The sequence below is a fragment of the Mytilus trossulus genome, chromosome 13, assembly GCF_036588685.1.
Source record: "Mytilus trossulus isolate FHL-02 chromosome 13, PNRI_Mtr1.1.1.hap1, whole genome shotgun sequence".
NCBI lineage: Eukaryota > Metazoa > Mollusca > Bivalvia > Mytilida > Mytilidae > Mytilus > Mytilus trossulus.
In genome coordinates this window covers 62568348-62589632 of record NC_086385.1, presented here as the reverse complement: position 1 = coordinate 62589632, position 21285 = coordinate 62568348, and the positions used below count along the sequence as shown (strand labels likewise).

The 21285-nt window shown below is 33.4% G+C and overlaps 1 protein-coding gene across 2 annotated transcripts; it reads right to left on the bottom strand.

Annotated features, from left to right (window-relative positions):
* Window positions 1-3168: 3168 nt before the first annotated feature.
* Window positions 3169-19148, bottom strand: LOC134694664 (innexin unc-9-like). 2 transcript variants are annotated; one of them, XM_063555707.1, is made up of 2 exons: window positions 10564-10612; window positions 3169-6422 (listed from the first exon to the last, which is right to left on the bottom strand). In XM_063555707.1, the coding sequence occupies exons 1-2, from the start codon at window positions 10578-10580 to the stop codon at window positions 4832-4834; spliced, it is 1608 nt and encodes a 535-aa protein (XP_063411777.1). In that variant the 5' UTR covers window positions 10581-10612; the 3' UTR covers window positions 3169-4831. The 2 variants fall into 2 exon arrangements, with proteins under 2 accessions (XP_063411777.1, XP_063411779.1); XM_063555709.1 differs by lacking the exon at window positions 10564-10612 and adding an exon at window positions 19059-19148 and having other exon boundaries at window positions 3170-6422.
* Between the last annotated feature and the right edge of the window lie 2137 nt (window positions 19149-21285).

Here is a 21285-nt window from a genome sequence, read left to right as displayed (position 1 = left end):
CCGTTACAGAGTTTGATAAATGATAATAGAGGAACCAATTGGGGAATTTAAGATAATTCATTTAAGTTTCACATACTACTTTATTCTATGCTATGAATAAATAAATATTTGTTTGTTGGGGGGGAAAGTGCGTCCAAGATATATGATTGTTCTCTTATTGAAGAAAAGTATATGTAGTTTTCTCATTATTCACATTTCGTTTTATGCAATCCAGAAGAATTATTTAGTTTGTTGTTATTATTTTTCAAGCGTCAAGAATTATAAAGGAGATTATTAGGGATTAATTTGTTTATTATTGGGTTTGTTTTGAAAAAACTTCATATCAGTTGTCACATTTATTTTTGGAAAGAAAAAAGAAATGATTTCCTCAGAGTAAAATTTCAAAGATTTAATACATTAATTTTTCAGCATAGAAGAACATATAACCGTTCCTTGTTATATATAACTGAAATTGTTTGAATTCACATGCTGTATCAGATTGTATTTATTAGTTCAGCCTATTCATAATTGATGTCAGTCGTAATAAAAGCATGGAACTAAAGATAAGAGCATGTACAGGCAAAAAGTAGAGTAAACAGTATGCTTACGTTATTTTTAGTTTAAAAGTGCATTGCCATAAAGAGAGCAACTTTCTGGTAAATCAACTGTGATATATAAAAATTATTGAGTGAAGGAGACGTATAAAGACCAGTGGTTGGGGTAGATGCAAACACCATTGATTTAAACAGTTACTGGGTCAGACGTATTTATACCTTGCTTAATGCAGATATATTATATAAACACCATATGCTTACGCAAAGGGAATGCCGCAGGTAAGAATTGGAAGCTGAAGATAGACACATTAAAACGTTAGTTGTGCATCATTGATATCGATATTGATACCTTTGAAATATCCTTAATATTAAGTTGACCATAATATCAATAATGTTGTACTGATATACAAAATTGAGTATTGAGTAATATTATTAATTCGTATATTTTAACAAATTTGATTCGTTTAGGGATAGTCACATGTTAAACTATATTTTCGAAGGTAGAGAGAAAACGGCGGATAGTAAAAAGCATATTGACCGGCAAAAGGCATATTGCACGGTTATTTTTAGAATATCTAAAAACCGATATACTTTGTGACGTCATGTAATGAATTTCAGGATATTGTTTAACGTTTTGAAACAAATGATATATCTGTGATCGATCATTTGACGAAAAAAAATCTTCAAATACATAAGATGTCCAAAAAAAAAGTAAATGAAATAACAACTAATATGTTTTTATTGTCAAGGAGACAATGTAATATCTATAAAGTTCCAACAAACCTTAATGACGATTTTGATACAAACATGGTTGGAAATTAATAATATAACAAATATAGCCTTTGTATGAGGTCAATACAGGATATATCGACCCAAAGAAGTATATCGACCTCGGACTTCGTCCTCAGTCAATATACTTCTTTCAGGTCAATATATCCCTGTATCAACCTCATACAAAGGCTATATTTGTATAATATTATACTGGAATGAAATATCTTGGTTATCATGCAAATAAGCTGGTTGCGCTGACGGAGTATATCAGTCCATATACAATTTGAACAAAATTTAAGATCAGGGAGGCATATAATGTTGAAATCAGACTATTCCTGTATAAAATAATTGTTATTTAGGTTTCACGTGGAATATGGTTTAATATTTTATTTGAAGATCCCGAATGATATATAATAGTACACTTATATGCATATCTTATAAGTACAATATAATCTATTTTTTATTCAACTTCAGGAATAGATGAACTAAGCTGTATTTAGTAAAATTTTAGGAAATTTTGATCCTCAATGCTCTTCAAGTTCGTTCTTTATTCGGCCTTATTGACTATATTTGATTCGAGTGTCATTGGTCTTTTGTAGACGAAACGCGCGTCTGGCACAAATACATAATTTGTATCCTGATGAGTTTATATATACAGGTTCAATAAAATGACGCCAGCAGGTGGCACATTTTGTCTCAATTAGAATAGTCCGGCTGGCATGTGATAGAAGAAACATTTGATTTTAAATGCTGATGAAAATGTACATTAAATAAAACGGAACTCCAATTTTCAGGTAAATGCAGAAAGAGGAAGTCCATAAAACTGACAAAATCAAGTTTTATCAATTAACGCAATAGGTTTTAGTACCGCCATTTGTCGAAGAAAATGGTGGGTCAAACATTTTCTTAAAGCTAGCTTAACCCCTCATTTGTAGTTTTGTTATATTGACAGATAAACAAAATTTGTAATGCCATTTACAATGCCCAACACGTGTGTCGTAATTTTTCCCTCTAAAGAGCCCCTCATCTAGATCATCTGCAGTCAGTATGAATTTCGACCATTGAACTGGTGATGTTTAACACATTTTCAGATGTTATAAAAAATATAAACTTTTGTATTTGTTGGCATCACTGATGTTTCACATTATTTGTCTATCTGTAGATCAGTAGGTATCCACTGATTGATTGACTGATAAACGGGGTTCAAACATTCAATAAAGATGGCGAAAAGTTCTTGTCGGGTAACTGTTATTTTGATTTCATGTGTTTTCGATCCACAGGACTGTTACAAAAATGGTGTGTTAGTCCTGAAAGCTTAAGACTTAAAACGCAAAATTCAAATATATGAATTGATTCCAGTGCATTATAAAATTATATTCAAACGTTTGATAAAAAATATTTGAAAATGGGATTCCAATAAATGGCACTTCATTGATGTGTTGGTCCAGTTCAGCATCATTGACAGGGAACCGACCTAGTGTAGGTATAACAAAAATGATAATGACATTATTGAAAGTAATAGATTCAAGGTTTGGCCACACAAAACAACAGAGACATGTCAACCAAAAAAACAAAGAAGGAAAAACTACAAGAGTGGTGATGTGAATGTGACAACGACAGAAGAATTGTAGAAGGGATATGCGCTCTAAACAAACGGAGGAAAATTGTAGAAGAATGGGAAAAGTTTCGACACGGTCACTTTTCGGACCACACACATTGATTTACAGTTTCCTAAAACAGTAACACTAACGTTTCCCTTGAACCTGTATGATCCTCTTTCAGGACATTTGTATAAGTCTTAAAATATTTCAATGTATTACAAATGGTAAAATCTTATAAACCCTCTTACTGTATTTAAAAGTTATAAAGCCTACAAAAGATCAGCCATTTGATCATAATCTTTTAGAATTATTATCCAATTTAAAACCAGTGCATTAAAAGCCACGGGTTTGTAATTAAAACATTGATAGTATCATATTTACTTTTTTAATTGTAGTCACGAATTATACCTACAAAAAACGACAAATAACGACAAACATATGTTTGCATTAGTATGTTAAAGGTTAAGGTATTGTGTCTATTGGAAAACTTTCTTATATTACCACTCAGTTGTCTCTCCAGTTAAAATGAAATAATTCATACGTTGATTTTTATATTTACATAAAAGCTTTATAAAGCATTAGCATATGTTCAAACTATTGGTAAAGCCAAACCAAAAATGTGACGGATTATGTAGCTTAACATAATGGTACCTGACTTTTGTTAAGGACGGTATTTTGTTTTAAAGGAAACAAACAGAAATACTTTATAGAACACATAGTTTTAATTTACATCTTTCAGTTCATGTTTTTTTACAACAGTTTGCAAAAAATGAAAAAAAAAATCAGTTAGCACTTATTTATCGTACCGGTAGCTGACAACCAAATGATCTTATAAACATATGACATTATGAACCTTATGCAATAAATATCCAAATGTGTGCACGCACTTTCACAATTTAAAACAAATCTTAGTTAGTAAACGATATCATTAGCTATTTAAAATGAGCTAAAAGAAAACAAAATGAACAATTGCTATCTAATGTAAAATCAATCTTATAAACATGCTATCCGTCTTAACCTGTAATCTGAAATCTGAAAATCGTCATTGCGTCATTGCGTCATATTGTGCTATGGTAGTTCTGTGTATTCTTGTCATTCATTTTTGCTTATGTGCTTTTATTTTTGTGTTTCTTTGCAACATATTTTTCTGTTTTATTGTGATTACTCTCACTACTGCACATGTTGTATACCTATTTTGATATTTGACCTATTTTGTTTGCTTTGTTCACACAACGTTGTCAATATATCAGTAATGAAATGTTATGTAACTATGATACAAGTGAGAAATAAGCTAGCTTTAAAACAAGGTTTAACCCACAATTTTCTACATAAGAACATGCCTGTACCAAGTCAGGAATATGACAGTTGTTATCCATTCGTTGGATGTGTTTGAGCTTCTGATTTTGCCATTTGATGAGGGACTTTCCGTTTTGAATTTTCTTCTGAGTTCAAGTAATTTTGTGGTTTTACTTTTTTTGGGAGAAAATATCACTGTCACAATTCGAAAATAAGTCTTGTTTTAAATAAATGTATATGCAGGTTTATTGTACTCTGTCATTTCTTGTAATCTGAGAGTCTGAGAATCTTTTTCGAAGAAAGAAAAAAAAATCACCTGTTGTCATTTCTTTTGTATCCCTCTCTGTCTTAAAGATCCTGGATATAGATACAATATTTGCCATCGGACGTTAAGAAAACATTCAATCATTTAAATCCAAATGTCGATTTATGCTTCCGTTTCATTGGATTTAAAATTTCTAATAAACTGTTGACAAATTTACTCGACGTCATACCCTCTTTGTTGTTTATAGAGCGTAAATATATCCTACATGTATTTCCTGTTTTGAGATATTTACGAACTTTATTGTCGCTTTTTCTAAATTATTGTTTAATTCACGCTACAAAATGTTTCATGATTCTCCATTTTAATTACACAAACGTTTCATTAGGCTTCATCACTTTCTTTTCCGTAGACACTTCCGCATGACTTCGTCCGCCTGAAACAAATGAGTCCCGGATATTATGTTTTTGTGTGCCATTTTGTTGAGAGTCTGCGAAAGTGTTTGATTGCAGATTCATCTGATATCTGTTTCCGGTTCGATGTGTTAATCCCGAACCGTTTACGGAAGACGATCTTGAGTTTCCGATGCTGTGTAATGACGCAGCCGATGATCGATATGAACTTGTTTCACTTCCGGTTCGCTGTATGCGAAACTGTTCGTTTATCTTGATGTTGAACTCTTCCCAGGTATAGCGAACGATATCTTGCGTGATTGCGCTTCCTGCATTATTGGACAACATTTGCAAAAGAAATATTCCATCGAATTTTAAATGGCCGTATATGAAAAGCTTAACCTTTTTATCAAGGTTACCAGTTTTTTCATCATGCACATCGATATCGTTCAATAATAAATATTTGATAATATAATTTTCCCTTGATCGTGAAGTTAATGCCATGATTAATGTGAATGCGAAGTTTAGAAAGGTTACAACCAAAATAAATGTCAACCAAAACCACAATGCGATGAAAACCTTTTCGTTGTATAGATTGATAGGAAGAACACATTGTAATGTGTAACGCTGAACATTTGTCAGCTGCCGCAAATCAAAATCGCACAGCGTCACCCTTGGAAATCGGTTATGATTTAAAGCCCAATCCTTTCCCGCCAAAAACTTTTCCATAACGTCATATCCGTAAATGTAGAAATCGTCTGCTAAGAACTCATTCAGAAGTATCAATTGTCCAGCGACATTAACCAAATACAAAAATCTAACAAATATCAAGAGCACCATTAGGAAATTCCCATGATGTCTTCCAATTCCGAAGTCGAACAGTTTGTTTAATCGTGTTCTACCTTCTTTCAGGTGGGCACCTTTATTTGCATCAGAACACCAAATGCTGATATATTTCCCTAGTGATTGTAAAACTTTTTGGCGTTCAATCTCCATATCATACCCTGGCGGGAAAAAATCCATTTGGTCCATTGGAGGTTGTCCTGCATTGGCTAAATTTATTTGATGCGTTCTTCGTGCAGCAAAAAACATTTCTGTCTGTGTGTCTTTTGCTGTCGTCATAAATTTCTTGATTCCAACGCCACATTTTGTAGACAAATATTTCCAAATCGCCCTTGGCATTTTAAACAAAAATGCCATAACTAAAAATATTAATGGCGTCCATTGATAATAATATATCTTGTTGGTTTGTCGAATCTCGTAACTCATGGGGACAGGTTTGCTCATAGGGATGTAATATGTATTAGAAATCCAACATATATAATTTACATATTTTACCCAGACATCGACGTCATTAAAATTAGCATTCTCCTCATAATCTTTGTTAAATTCGGTCGGGCACCAGCACTCAATGGGTGTGCCTACCAGTTCCGGTGTTCCTATGACAACGACAAACATAAACAACATCATACCGGTATAATAATGGTTGACTCGGTCAATCAAGTTGTCGTCGTAGACAACTCTGTCCTGGTAACTGGCACCAAATACTTCGAGGGTTTCGTCTAATCTGGAAAAAATAACAATGATGTTAATAAATGTGTCAGGATAGTCAACCAGTTGACGTTGGCCGCTTACTGAAAGAGGAAGAATAAATTGCCTTGATCATGAATACACGGGTTTTTCGCGAAGAGATAATTTTTTGCGTATCTGAGTATGTATTTCCAGTTCTTTATCTGTTTTGTTCTTGACCAGTAAATGAAGTTTGCGCTTAATCAAATTAACACTTGCGCTACTATTATAGTGTATGACCTAATCGGGTTATTGGGTTTTGTTTGGTTTTTTTTATTTACTCTCAAAGAACATTTGTCTACAAAACAATTGCGATGTATCAAGTACATTTTATATAAACATTCACAAATGTGATTCCGAAACAATCAACAAGTACTAAATAAATATAAATCTGTCTCCTATATTTGCCTTCATCAGCACTGCTCAACCCCAAACACTTGAAAGTCTAAGGTGTACAAATATGTATAAACAACCCGTCATTGGATCAAAAAAAAAAGGCAAATAAATTTCTGTCCGACTTTCTGGACAACCAATATAAAAAGTAAAATAACAAAAATACTGAACTCCGAGGAAAATTCAATTGCAAAGTCCCTAATCACATGGCAAATTCAAATGACAAAACACATCAAACGAATGGACATGAACTGTCGTATTCCTGACTCGGTACAGGCATTTTCAAATGTAAAAAATGGTGGATAATAAAATTGAGAATGGGAATGGGGAATGTGTCAAAGAGACAACAACCCTACCAAATAAAAAAACAACAGCAGAAGGTCACCAACAGGTCTTCAATGTAGCGAGAAATTCCCGCACCCGGAGGCGTCCTTCAGCTGGCCCCTAAACAAATATATACTAGTTCAGTGATAATGAACGCCATACTAATTTCCAACTTATACACAAGAAACTATTTAAAATTAAAATAATACAAGACTAACAAAGGCCAGAGGCTCCTGACTTGGGACAGGCGCAAAAATGCGGCGGGGTTGAACATGTTTGTGAGATCTCAACCCTCCCCCTATACCTCTAACCAATGCAGAAAAGTAAACGCATAACAATACGCACATTAAAATTCAGTTCAAGAGAAGTCCGAGTCTGATGTCAGAAGATGTAACCAAAGAAAATAAACAAAATGACAATAATACATAAATAACAACAGACTACTAGCAGTTAACTGACATGCCAGCTCCAGACTTCAATTAAACTGACTGCAAGATTATGATAACATCATATGAACATCAAACACAATCCTTCCCGTTAGGGGTTTAGTATCATACCATCATAACATATATGAGCAGAACATAACCCGTGTCATGCCAACAACTGTTTTTAGAATAAATGTGTTTAGTTCCGACGCAAAGACCTTATCAGTGACTCAATATTAACGCCAAAATATGCAATCTTTAATGACTTGACAACAGTATCGTAATTATATCCCTTCTTAATAAGTCTATTCGAAGGTTTTGTAAGTTTCTGAGGTGAATACTGACACCTTTGTGCTTTATAAAGAATATTTCCATAAAAAATTGGATGTAAAATATCTGAACGTATAAGAAGTCTGCATGTTGAGCTATATTTACGAATGATGTCTTTATACCGATGATAACATTTAGTAAATGTTTTGACTAGTTTGTGATATCGAAAACCCTGGTGTAATAATTTTTCAGTAATACATAAATTTCTCTCGTTAAAATCTAAAACATTGTTACATACACGAGCGAATCGTACAAGTTGAGATATATAAACGCCGTAAGATGGTGACAAGGGAACGTCACCATCTAAAAGGATAATTAACGATAGGAAATGAAAAATCATCCCTGTTATCATAAATTTTAGTATTCAACTTTCCGTTAGTGATATAGATATCAAGATCGAGGAAAGGGCAGTGGTCATTGTTAGTATTAGCCTTATTTAAAATAAGTTTAGCAGGATAAATTTCATTAATATACATAATGAAGTCGTCATTATTGAGAGCCGAAATATAATCCAAATATCTAAAAGTATTATTGAATTTGTTTATCAGATGTTGTGTTGATGGGTCTTTGCTTATTTTTGTCATAAATTGTAACTCATAACAATGCAAAAAGATGTCCGCAATAAGTGGTGCACAGTTAGTCCCCGTTTGAATTCCGATAATCTGACGATATACGGAATCCCCAAAGCGAACAAAAATGTTATCTAGTAAAAACTCAAGGGCATATATAGTATCAAAGCATGTCCAATTAACATGGTTGAATAACCTGGTAATGAATTCAATATAGGAATGCAGTCTCCGTATTTAATTCGATGACTGGGACAAATATGAGTTCTGTGATGGGATTGCTTCCCTTAGTCTATGAAGTAGATACTTAGGCAACTCGATGACTGGGACAAATATGAGTTCTGTAATGGGATTGCTTCCCTTAGTCTATGAAGTAGATACTTAGGCAACTCGATGACTGGGACAAATATGAGTTCTGTAATGGGATTGCTTCCCTTAGTCTATGAAGTAGATACTTAGGCAACTCGATGACTGGGACAAATATAAGTTCTGTAATGAGATTGCTTCCCTTAGTCTATGAAGTAGATACTTAGGCAACTCGATGACTGGGACAAATATGAGTTCTGTAATGGGATTGCTTCCCTTAGTCTATGAAGTAGATACTTAGGCAACTCGATGACTGGGACAAATATGAGTTCTGTAATGGGATTGCTTCCCTTAGTCTATGAAGTAGATACTAAGGCAACTAGATGACTGGGCCAAATATGAGTTCTGTGATGGGATTGCTTCCCTTAGTCTATGAAGTAGATACTTAGGCAACTCGATGACTGGGACAAATATGAGTTCTGTAATGAGATTTCTTCCCTTAGTCTATGAAGTAGATACTTAGGCAACTCGATGACTGGGACAAATAAGAGTTCTGTGATGGGATTGCTTCCCTTAGTCTATGAAGTAGATACTTAGGCAACTCGATTACTGGGCCAAATATGAGTTCTGTGATGGGATTGCTTCCCTTAGTATATGAAGTAGATACTTAGGCAACTCGATGACTGGGACAAATATGAGTTCTGTAATGGGATTGCTTCTCTTAGTTTATGAAGTAGATACTTAGGCAACTCGATGACTGGGACAAATATAAGTTCTGTAATGAGATTGCTTCCCTTAGTCTATGAAGTAGATACTTAGGCAACTCGATGACTGGGACAAATATGAGTTCTGTAATGGGATTGCTTCCCTTAGTCTATGAAGTAGATACTTAGGCAACTCGATGACTGGGACAAATATAAGTTCTGTAATGAGATTGCTTCCCTTAGTCTATGAAGTAGATACTTAGGCAACTCGATGACTGGGACAAATATGAGTTCTGTAATGGGATTGCTTCCCTTAGTCTATGAAGTAGATACTTAGGCAACTCGATGACTGGGACAAATATGAGTTCTGTAATGGGATTGCTTCCCTTAGTCTATGAAGTAGATACTTAGGCAACTATAGGGAAGTACCTCTTTAGCTCATTCGATTAGAGTGCTGCCTTGTAACAAGATTTCAGGTTCGAGTACCGGCGGAGACAATGTGATTTCCTTGTAACAATCATGAATGATCTTTGGTTTCAGTTGATTACAAAATATTTTATAACCATCCAAGGGTGGATCCATGCAGCCATTTTAATAAGGGGGTCCCAATCCAGGACAAAGAGGATGTTCCAACTATATGTCCCCATTCAAATGCATTGATCGGTAAAAAAGGGGGGTTCCAATCCCCGGAACCATCCCCTGGATCCGCAACTGCCATCTTAGTGGTAGTATATAAAATAAAGTCCAGATCAGTAAATAACTATGTTAAATGCCGAATTCTGAGTCAGTGATCGTCTGTAACTAGATACATTTGTAATGGAGAAACGACTCGTTTACTTTTACTATTTAAAATGTCTCCTGGAATTTAAACTAGTGAAATGTCTTCTGATAAATTAACAAGTGAAATGTCCCTTGATACTTTTAGATTGAAGTAAAATGTATCAGTATATAAAACTAGTGAAATCTCACCTCAAATATGACTAGTGAAGGGTCCTTGATAACTATTAAACATGGTGGAGATTTGATACCCTTTTCGCGATAGATAAAAGATACGTGCTAGTAAATTTATTTAGTAAAAGAATGTTACTTACAACGTAAAATAAGGCATCCTGATCAAAAGTTAGTTAAAAAATGAAGGAAATATAAACTACAGTAAAACTTTACTACCCCTAACAATGAAAGTACGATCAGGTCTGTTGAATCTTTTGTTTATAAATAAAATGATTTATTGAATTGGAAGACTAACTGTTTGTCCTCTAGCTCATATCTTTGATTCAATATTCTATGTACATAAAACTTTTATCATTATGTACAAAGAAATATTTGAACGTTTGTATTCCTGACAAAGTTTCACTTTTGACAGACCCGATTCTTTTACAGAAATAAAAAAAATCGTCTATTATTCAAATCTATATATACGTCAAAAAAAATATCATTATATTCAAAGAATTTTTTTTAACGTTTGTATTCTTGACATAGTTTCCGAATCGACTTAAATATACCTACTTCTTTCACATCACATCTTTTAGATGTCTTTAATTCAATATTATAAATGCATAAAACTTTTATCATTATATACAAAGAAATATATAAACGTTTGTATTCTTGACATAGTTTCAACATAAACAGACCTCCTTGGGGGTTCTTTCCCATGAATTAAAGTGTTTAGATATGAATGTGATTAAAATCTATCTACTTTTAAAATGGGAACAAGAAAAATATAGTTTGTTATTTGAGTATCATTCAAATAAATGCATGCATAGGTTGAGAGAATTTTTTTTACAAAAGTTAAGTATCATAGTATGTTTATTTTGAGTCAATATGAAATATAGGTCACTGAACAAACAAATGTTCTCCATCATTATTACACCATGCTAGTGAATGCAATCATTCCGTTATATTTAAATAAAGGCAACAGGAGTATACCGCTGTTCAAAACTCATAAATCCATGGACAAAAACAAAATCGGGGTAACAAACTAAAACCGAGGGAAACGCATTAAATATATGAGGAAAACAACAACACAACACTAAAATGAAATACACACAGAAACGGCCTAAGCATTAGACAAAATCCTATGAGAATAACAAATATAACATCAAAACCAATTACATGAATTTGGGATAGATAAGTACCGTGACACGTCTTATAGTAATGTGAATTGACACTTAAAAATAAGAGAAAACAAACGACACAACGGAAACACAACGTTCAAATGTAACACACACAGATTTACGTCGAGACAAACATCCAGTACCCTTATTTATAGAATAAGTCAACTAGAATTTCAAAAGAAGAATAACATTCGCGAGGCATTCCAAAATTCTATTCAAATTCACATTCACCACGGCACAGATGGATGAGTTTGCTTGTTTGATTATTTGTTCATTTTTTATACGGTCTAGGCCTTTAAGTAAACAATAACAAAAACTGAAATCTATTGAATTTATAAATTTTGTTACTATTTGAAAATAACTAAACGTTAATTTAAGATTATACACCGGTTTAAGGGAGACAATTCTGACAACGCTTAAATTGGCTTTTTCAAATTGGAACATAGTACAAAGGAATATCACAGCCTGGATACTAAATGCTATTTTTTTATTTTTTGCTCTTCTCAAGGTACCTATTTTCATTGAATATTTTGGGGTTGTAGCACTCAATTATACAGATGTGTGTCCAATAAGCTCAGTTTGCAACAATTAATTTCACAGTCGGTATGTAGTACATGGACTGCAGTAAATCAAACTTAAGCATAAATGTTCATAACTAATCATAACTACCAATGTTCATAACTACCAATGTTTATAACTACCAATGTTCATAACTACCAATGTTTATAACTACCAATGTTCATAACTATACCGATAAATGAGACACTGTAAACTTTTGTTTACTCCGAAAACTTATTCTAAACTAGAAATGTACATGCTTCTACCTGAAACACATTCTACAATATCAAATGAATAAATGTTACTTGTTGTTTTTGAATACATTTTGATAATATTGCCGATCGGCTAAATGCATATATTTTAACATGGCTTTCAAGTCTTTCACTTTATCTGCTGTTAAAATGTTTGATTTCGACAAAACAGACACTTTTGGCATAACAACAGGCTTATCTTTTTTCCTAGTTTTAGGAACAATTGACACATCATTGAAGTCATCATTAACAAAAGACTCTTTAAAGGATACTTGCAAAGGATCTTGAACATCTAGTCTAATGTATTTCACCTTAGTAAAGGGAACTTCAGAGAATTTGAAAGACTGACTAGTCGCTTGAAAATTAAGAAAATCACCAGGCTGCAACTCGATTATTTTCATGGATTTTTTCCTAACTTTTGTTAGCACTCTAAGAAGGCTGACTGGGCTATATATCTCACTAACACTAAGAGCTTTTTCAATCTGGCTATGCACACTGACAGAGTCCACTTCTTGGATGGAAGAGTGACCCGGCTCACAAAACTTCTGTTCAATGGTCTTAAGGGCGTAAAGGTTGTTTTGCAAAAAATAATTCAATGCAGTAACCATTATAGAGTTCCGGTTTTGCGGAACGCAAGAGTCAGACCATAGTGTTATATTCTCTAACAAAGGAAAATCCTGTACAACTTTCTCAAGGATTTTTAGTAAAGCACTTGAAATTTCGTTTGCTCCTCGACCTGCTTGATGTTCGGACCACACTGCATTGTAAGCAGTTTTATTTAACGACATATGAGCAGTAAGGTTATATACATTGAATTTCCTTTTATAGAAAAAATTTGATATGTTAGCCCTTGGGCAAGTAAGCACATTCTCCATATCAAAACAAAGGACTGGTTTCTCTGATTTCCTGTCATTGTCCCTTTCAACTTTTGTTTGTGTTTTACCTAAGACATGAGATTCGTATTTCTGCTTCAGCTCTTTGCTAACCTGGTTTATAAAATCATTTGCTTTGTATTCCTCGCACATATCACATCTGTCTTTTTTTGGAAAATGAAATCCCAGATTGAAGTCAAAATTAAAAATGTTTTTATAGGTGTGATATTTTTCTGGACTGATGCCTTTAGAATTACACTGAAATTCATAAAGCTCATAAATTTTGGAAATTGTAAGACATGGGTCCAGATATTGCCTTTTTACTGACGACCGACAGTAATGAGACTCGACACGAGGAAAGGAGTTTATATGATCCTTTATAATGACTTTAGCTTCATCGGACACTTTTCTCTTGACATGTTTACCCCTTTTATCTTCAAAGGAAGGAAATTTTTTCTCAAAAAACCACTGAATTCTACGAGGACTTATGTCTAATGTAGCAAGGAAAAATTCCTTGCAAACACGAACTTTCCCGCAGGATTTAGGGAAATGATATACATATGAAAATTTCCGCCTTGAACTTTTGCTATCTGTTCGAGTTCTACCCTTTTGGATTTTGTCAATGCTGCTGCTATAGAATGCATTTTTTTCGCTATCGTTATACGACCAAAAACTATGAAATATATCCTTTCGTTCAGCATCAGAAAATGTTCTACATTTAAATTTGCAGGTTCCATTACAACCATTTCTTTTTATTTCCCTTTTACATCGTTTTTTTCCCGTCGTGGCGACGTATTCAAGGCCTGCCTGTCTTTTCCTTTTCCTTATAGTTTGTTTCCACATGTCGGGATTTCTTTTCCTTTTTCTGCTTCTACTGTTAGTGCTATCCTCATTTGATTGGCCTTCTGTTTCTTGTATAGTTTCGACTTGTTCGATGGCATCAAAATCATTAGCAGTTTTCTGTTTGGTTTCATTGTGCAGAGGGACAGCAGTATATAATGCATCAGGTTGATCAACTACTGTAGGCACTTTTTGATCCTGATCAGCACTAATATTTGGTAAATTTGTAATTTGTACATCTGCATAAACATGACCTTGGTTCGACTCGACAACATCATGTTCAAAAGGATTGTCTCCGTTAACAATAATTATGGTACAGTTTTCATCTGAGTTTTCAATAATAGATGCCAACTGCTGGTCACTGTAAACATGAATTAATTCAGGTACTTCGTCCGAATTTTGTGTAGTCATGACTGTGTTGGCTTATAAACGGTGTATGCAAGGTCAGTATAATTAAAGTGCATAAATCTGGCAAAATCGTTTTCGTGAACAGTGGAATCAAGACTAAGATAAAATGTCATCAGTGACTTATAACAGTTATCAAGAATATTGATCACATGAATGTATTTTAGATGTATCCCACAAACGTCTAGCACTTGTATGTTTGGTATGTATGTCACAATATCTCTTATCGTCTTTGGAGATATTTCATTGAACGAAATATATAAACTGTCTAGTTTAGTGCACAAAGATACAGCATGAAAGTCACAGTCTTTCAAATTTAAACATGTAGAAAGATCTAGAATCTCCAGATTAGGCATAAACTGTAAAAAACACGTAGTTGAAATGGAAGTCTGGCATAAGTTTAACCAAGTAAGATTTCTGGCACAACTCAGTTTTGAAACACTGCTAAAATCAAAAGCCGGAAGTCCACCAGTATATTTTGAGTAACCAATATTAAAAACTCTGAAGCTCCTACAGTGCTGAAAAATGTATGGTAAATCCTCCTCTCTAATCACTAAAGGCCCATAAAACTCAAAAATACTCCATAGTGTAGGTGTAAATTTTATCAGGTTATAAAATCTTCTACAAACTCGGTTTACATTCAGTAAAAGATCCTCTAAGTCAATGAAAAAGAAGATTCGAATTAGAGGGACATCAGGTAGGTCTTCTATTGGAAACCATCTATAGCCATCACTGAAATACATGAAATGGGTATTGTCAGTGTCTTAGAATAGAATTAAAGCAAAACTGAACTATTAATATATGAACAGAAAATGTTCTTGAAGTAAAATTTTATGGACTTGAAAATTATGAAAAGTGCTCTTGTTTTTTAATTATTCTTTTTGTAAAAGTATGACTGTGATAAAGTGTTCAATTTCCCATTAAAATGTTTGGAATGAACACTAAAATTAAACTGGTGTATCTACATTGAAAATGTTAAATGAGAGTATTATACTGTTTTATCTCCTTTTACACCCAATTTTTCAGTGCAGGTTCAAATTAGTACCGCATGAATTAAGAAATTATGTAGTTAGAGGCTTCCTCCAGGGGGTATTTGCAACAAGGTATGATAATTCTATCGGAATATACATAAAAAGGGCTGAAAAATTACTTACATTTCTGTCATGGCTTCATACTATCTCCATTAGTAAACTTTTGTCATGTGACCCAGAATCCGTCAATTTCATTGGTTTGTACTTAGATCACTATAATTCTGAATACAACATTGTACTTGTAGATATATCATTTTAATACTACTGTTTAGGCAAATTTGAAGATAATTAAGCCTGGTTAAATATATAGGGAGATAGAACATTGCAGCACGAAACTATTGACACCCATAACTCATTTCCATTGTAAAATGGACTTATAACATTATAATATTCACACGACGCGTTGTAATAAAGTAAAACTGCGAGCTACTGCTCACTGATGATACCCCCGCCGCAAGTGGATAATACTAATAGTGTAAAAATATGCAAGTGTTCGGTAAACAGGAAGTTGTCGAGTGATGAATCTGAAAACGCATCACACGGTATAGCTGACTTAAATAAATCCTGAAACCAAATTTCAGAAATCCTTGTATTGAAGTTTCTGAGAAAAAATGTGACGAACATTTTCAACTTGGCTATCATGTGTAAAATCATACAAGTGTTCGGTAAACAGGAAGTTGTCAAGTGATCAATCTGAAAACGCATCACACGGTATATCTGACTTAGATAAACCCTGAAACCAAATTTCAGAAATCCTTGTATTGTAGTTCCTGAGAAAAATGCGACGAAAAATATTAATGGGACGGACGGACTGACTGACGGAAGGACAGACAGAGGTAAAACTATGTACCCCCTTTTTTAAAGCGGGGGTATAATAAGTATCTTTAATCCACTACAGTTTCTGTCCTTTCGGAAGATGTTATATCCAGTAGGAAATATTTGTCTGTCCGTGATCCTGTTTCTGAGTCAAATATTACACCTGGGTTCATGCTTTCAGTATGTACTTTGCCTTGTTTACTTTTCATAGATTGAAAGTTTTAAACGTTTAGTAATTTTAGATGTGTTTTAGTTTTCTGTGAAGTTCTTCTATTCTTGTTTTAATCGGGAGTCGTTGTATGTACAGGTCTTATCTAATTTGAAGACATTGGACTGGCAAGAGAAGTGGAAGACAAAATGCTGAAATGATTTGATGTGCTAAGAATAGTTTTTAATAATTAGAAAAACCACACATGATACAGTTCAAAGCAATTGCACTGTAATTTGCAAATTCATGGTATAATTCAGTGGTCATAGACTGGCATGAGACATGGTATCATTGATTGCATATTTATTTCTTTGTCGTTCCATGTAATAGACCCCTTTCGAGTTCACCCGTCACCGGAAAAAACTCGTCAATTAGACGCGCGTGACGTCATTTACCAAATAGAGGGAATCGCCTGTATCCCTGAATTATTTACGTTCATCAAGCGTCTTAGTGATCGTCATTGTGGAGGATAAACTAGAAATAATTTTTGTTTTGTTAGTACTTTATCACAGTTCCCTATTGACAGTAGTGCCGATTGTCAATTATGAGATGCCCTAAACGCACGAATGATGTTCACTAAAACAAGAGTATTTTGACGGAAATCGGCATCGAAATCGAAAGTTGTCTATTGGGTATTCACAAACTCTAAAACAGAACTCTACAACCACCACTTCATTCCAGAAACTTCCAACAAATTCTTTAGTGAGAAATTATGATTAAACCTATATAAAGCATTTGAACTTTTATGAAAAATACTATTGAAGAAAATTATCTCCCCATCATGATGAAATGTTAGGAAAATTAACCAGTCAGAGTCAGTGATATTGTTGGCTTTTCCAAAACTACCTCTACCCTTTTTTATTGGGAAAATATGTGTCATTTTCATCAAATTGGGATATTTAAAAGAATCAATGAATTTGACTGAAACTTCAAATTTACAGACCCATTTTTAAGAGTCAAACCCTGCTTTAAAATTAGACCCCATTTTGTCAGTGATGATACATAAATATACCCTCAAATATGCACATACATGTATATATAGTCATTTTAGGCATGAACTACTGATACCGCACTGTTTGGGAATATGCTTTATAATGCTTTCTTTAAGTTGTATTTCTTGTTTTGTAGATATTAGTATGTTTGTATGTTGTATGTTTTAAATAATAGTCCTTCGACCTCTCTTCGTCTGATTATATGAATTATTAGAAAAACTGAAATTTCAATGGTTTATCAAATTTGGTAGATTTTTAATTTGATATTTTTTTTAGAAAAGGGCGAAAGCAATTATGCAAAGTGACATTCAAACTCATAAATAAAAAATCAACTGACAACGCCATTGCTGAAAAAAAAGGCAAACAGACAAATAATATTAAACAAAACACAAGATAGAAAAATATATACAAGACAAAACAACATAAACCGTACCAATAACTGGGAGTTATCTCGGGTGCTTCTGAAGGGTATGCAAATTCTGCTCCACATGTGGCCCCCGTCGTGTTACTCATATCAGTTCAAATCTAGTAACAAGTATAATTCATGTCACGTGTGTGAAAAGGGGACGGGAAATGCATTCTCTAGTGAGTCTGTAGCTAGCAGGTTGCCATCATTACAATTCTTGAAAATGGCATGTGTAGATAATTACTTTCTTATGATTTCATTCTTATTACATTAACAATCATACTTCGTATGTTTATCTTCTTATTAAACGTATAAATATACTTGTACTTACATTTTCGTGCTCATTTTTATATCTCATTAAAATATCGGTAAGTGATAAAACTTATATTTAACATTTAATAATTGCATATCTCATATAAATAATTTAAAATCGTTGTGTGATAATACTTATGTTTAACATTTTAAAGTTTAGCTTCGATAGTTTTTTAAATATTTGTATAATTTTTCCTCCGTAAAATACCTTTCTATATACAAACATTATCTGTTTTAAAAACAACTTTTAATGTGTATACTTAATACAAAAAAGAGGTTAACTCACGCACACAAATAAGTCACGCGCAATATCGAGGACAAGTCACGCGCATAAATATGGACAAGTCTCGCACTGAAATACATTGGGTTGTATCTAAAAATAAAAGAAAACGTCGATAAGACAGCAGCCCAACATAATGGAGAGATGAATAGAATTGATGGATTTACAACTGTGGTTTCGATTACGGGCTCTAAGAAAAAGTCGACATCTGTCTGATTAGTTTCAGAAACCTTGTCATATATATTTCATCTCAATTTCTGCCTTATCATGCATGGCCATCTTGAAATAATGAACTACTTCAGTAGCTTATCCAAGTACATCATTACAAAGCAAGAACCATTGAATTGCAGGCTCACTACTTCGGACAGGCACATACCGAATTTGGTAGAGTTTAACATGTTAGTGAGCGCACAAATATCCCCTAACCTGTTAGTTCTCTCTTCAAACGTTTGTATTTAAGTGATATATAGATACTACAACTACTTCAACACACATACGTACACTTTTAGAGTCATATTTTCACGTTCTTCTTCCTCATGTGTAAATGGTGGATAATCTATCTATATATGTATATGTGTGACTTTAATTTTGGTATTTTAACACTGAAATAATTATGTGTTAAAGTTTTTTTCCGTCAAATATTTCTTTTATGGTTTTTAATCGAGTATATAATAGTATTTTAATCTGTTGTCGAAGGTCTTTGTGTAGATTTAAATAAACTAAACAAACAACCCCCTGTTTATTGTAACGTAGTCGCAAGATATCTTAGCAGGTTTTGAATAATAAATTGGTAATATTAAATTGCACGCTGACTGTATGTTTTTCTCGGAACAAATCCAGTTCCATGAATTAAACCGCTGGCAATTAATTTGTGTACATAAATATAGCCACTGAAAAATTAATTCATAGTTTTTCGAATTCGTTCGCTCAAAAATGTCGGAAACCTTAAAAACAAAAATGTTTACCGCCATTCCTTTTAAAAATACTTAACTATCGTTCCATTTAAATGAAATCAACAATTATATTTGCAAACTGCCATTGCTCGCCCCTGAGTTAGCCTGGCATCCTGACCAAATCTAATATTTTGTCGAGCAGTGAGCCAGGATACAATATATACTAGCAGGATACAAGACTAGATCTTGGATTTACAGTGGAATTAAAATTGGTGTTAAAAAATATTTGCAACCTCTGAAATCAGCAGTAAAATTTAAAATCAATGTCTTCTCACCAAATTTCTAGAATCGCGTGTTATATTTATTTTTGGGGAAACAAATTAGTCGCTCGCTCCATTATTTGTCACGAAAAGTTGTTTTTTTAGTGCATGGCCTTTAATAACAGGTAAACATGTAGTATACTATTAGTTTTGAACGTATTTTAAATGTGAAACAAGATAACAATAAAAAAATTCTATAAGATAACTGATACACCTTTGAATGTAGTTTTATTATGCATTGTAAATTATACCATTAGTTTGCGCCAAATTTCCCGGAAAATCTCACAAAATGCCGCGATGTCAACCATGAATATAACAAATAATCATGCATTCTGCCCCTATGCAAATTGGTAAAAAAATAAGCAGATGACAAAATAATTATTCTGAATCCAGGTTTTTCCCCACATCTTATGGTGTTAAATTTTGAAGGAGAACAAATTTCTGACTCAGAAAAGAAAACCTTAACCCCCACCTCCTTGAATTAAATGGTTGCTCCCCAACTGAACTGTTAAAATATACACTAGCATTTTGACAGTACTATGAGAGAAAAAACATTTCGACAGGAATATCAGAGAAAACATTTCGACAGGAATATCAGAGAAAACATATCAACAGGAATATTAGAGAAAACATTCTGACAGGAATATTAGAGAAAAAATAACGACAGGAATATCAGAGAAAACATTTCGAAAGGAATTTCAGAGAAAACATTTCGACAGGATTATCAGAGAACACGTTCTGACAGGAATATCAGAGAAAAAATATCGACAGGAATTTCAGAGAAAACATATCGACAGGATTATCAGAGAACACGTTCTGACAGGAATATTAGAGGAAACATTCCGACAGGAATGTCAGAGAACACATTCTGCCAGGAATATCAAAGAACACATTCTGCCAGGAATATCAGAGAACACATTCTGAAAGGAATATTAGATAACACATTCTGACAGGAATCTCAGAGAACACATTCTGACAGGAATATCAGAGAACACATTCTGACAGGAATATCAATAAAAACATTCCGACAGGAATATCAAAGAAAACATTCAGACAGGAATATCAGAGAAAACATTCAGACAGGAATATCAATTTAAACATTTCGACAGGAATATCAAAGAACACATTCTGACAGAAATATCAATGAAAACATTTCGATAGGAATATCAGAGAAAACATTCAGACAGGAATATCCGAGAAAAAAATTCAAACAGGAATATCAATGAAAACATTCAGACAGGAATATCAATGAAAACATTTCGACAGGAATGTCAGAGAACACATTCTGACAGAAATATCAATGAAAACATTTCGATAGGAATATCAGAGAAAACATTCAGACAGGAATATCAGAGAAAACATTCAGACAGGAATATCAATGAAAACATTTCGACAGGAATATCAAAGAACACATTCTGACAGAAATATCAATGAAAACATTTCGATAGGAATATCAGAGAAAACATTCAGACAGGAATATCCGAGAAAAAAATTCAGACAGGAATATCAATGAAA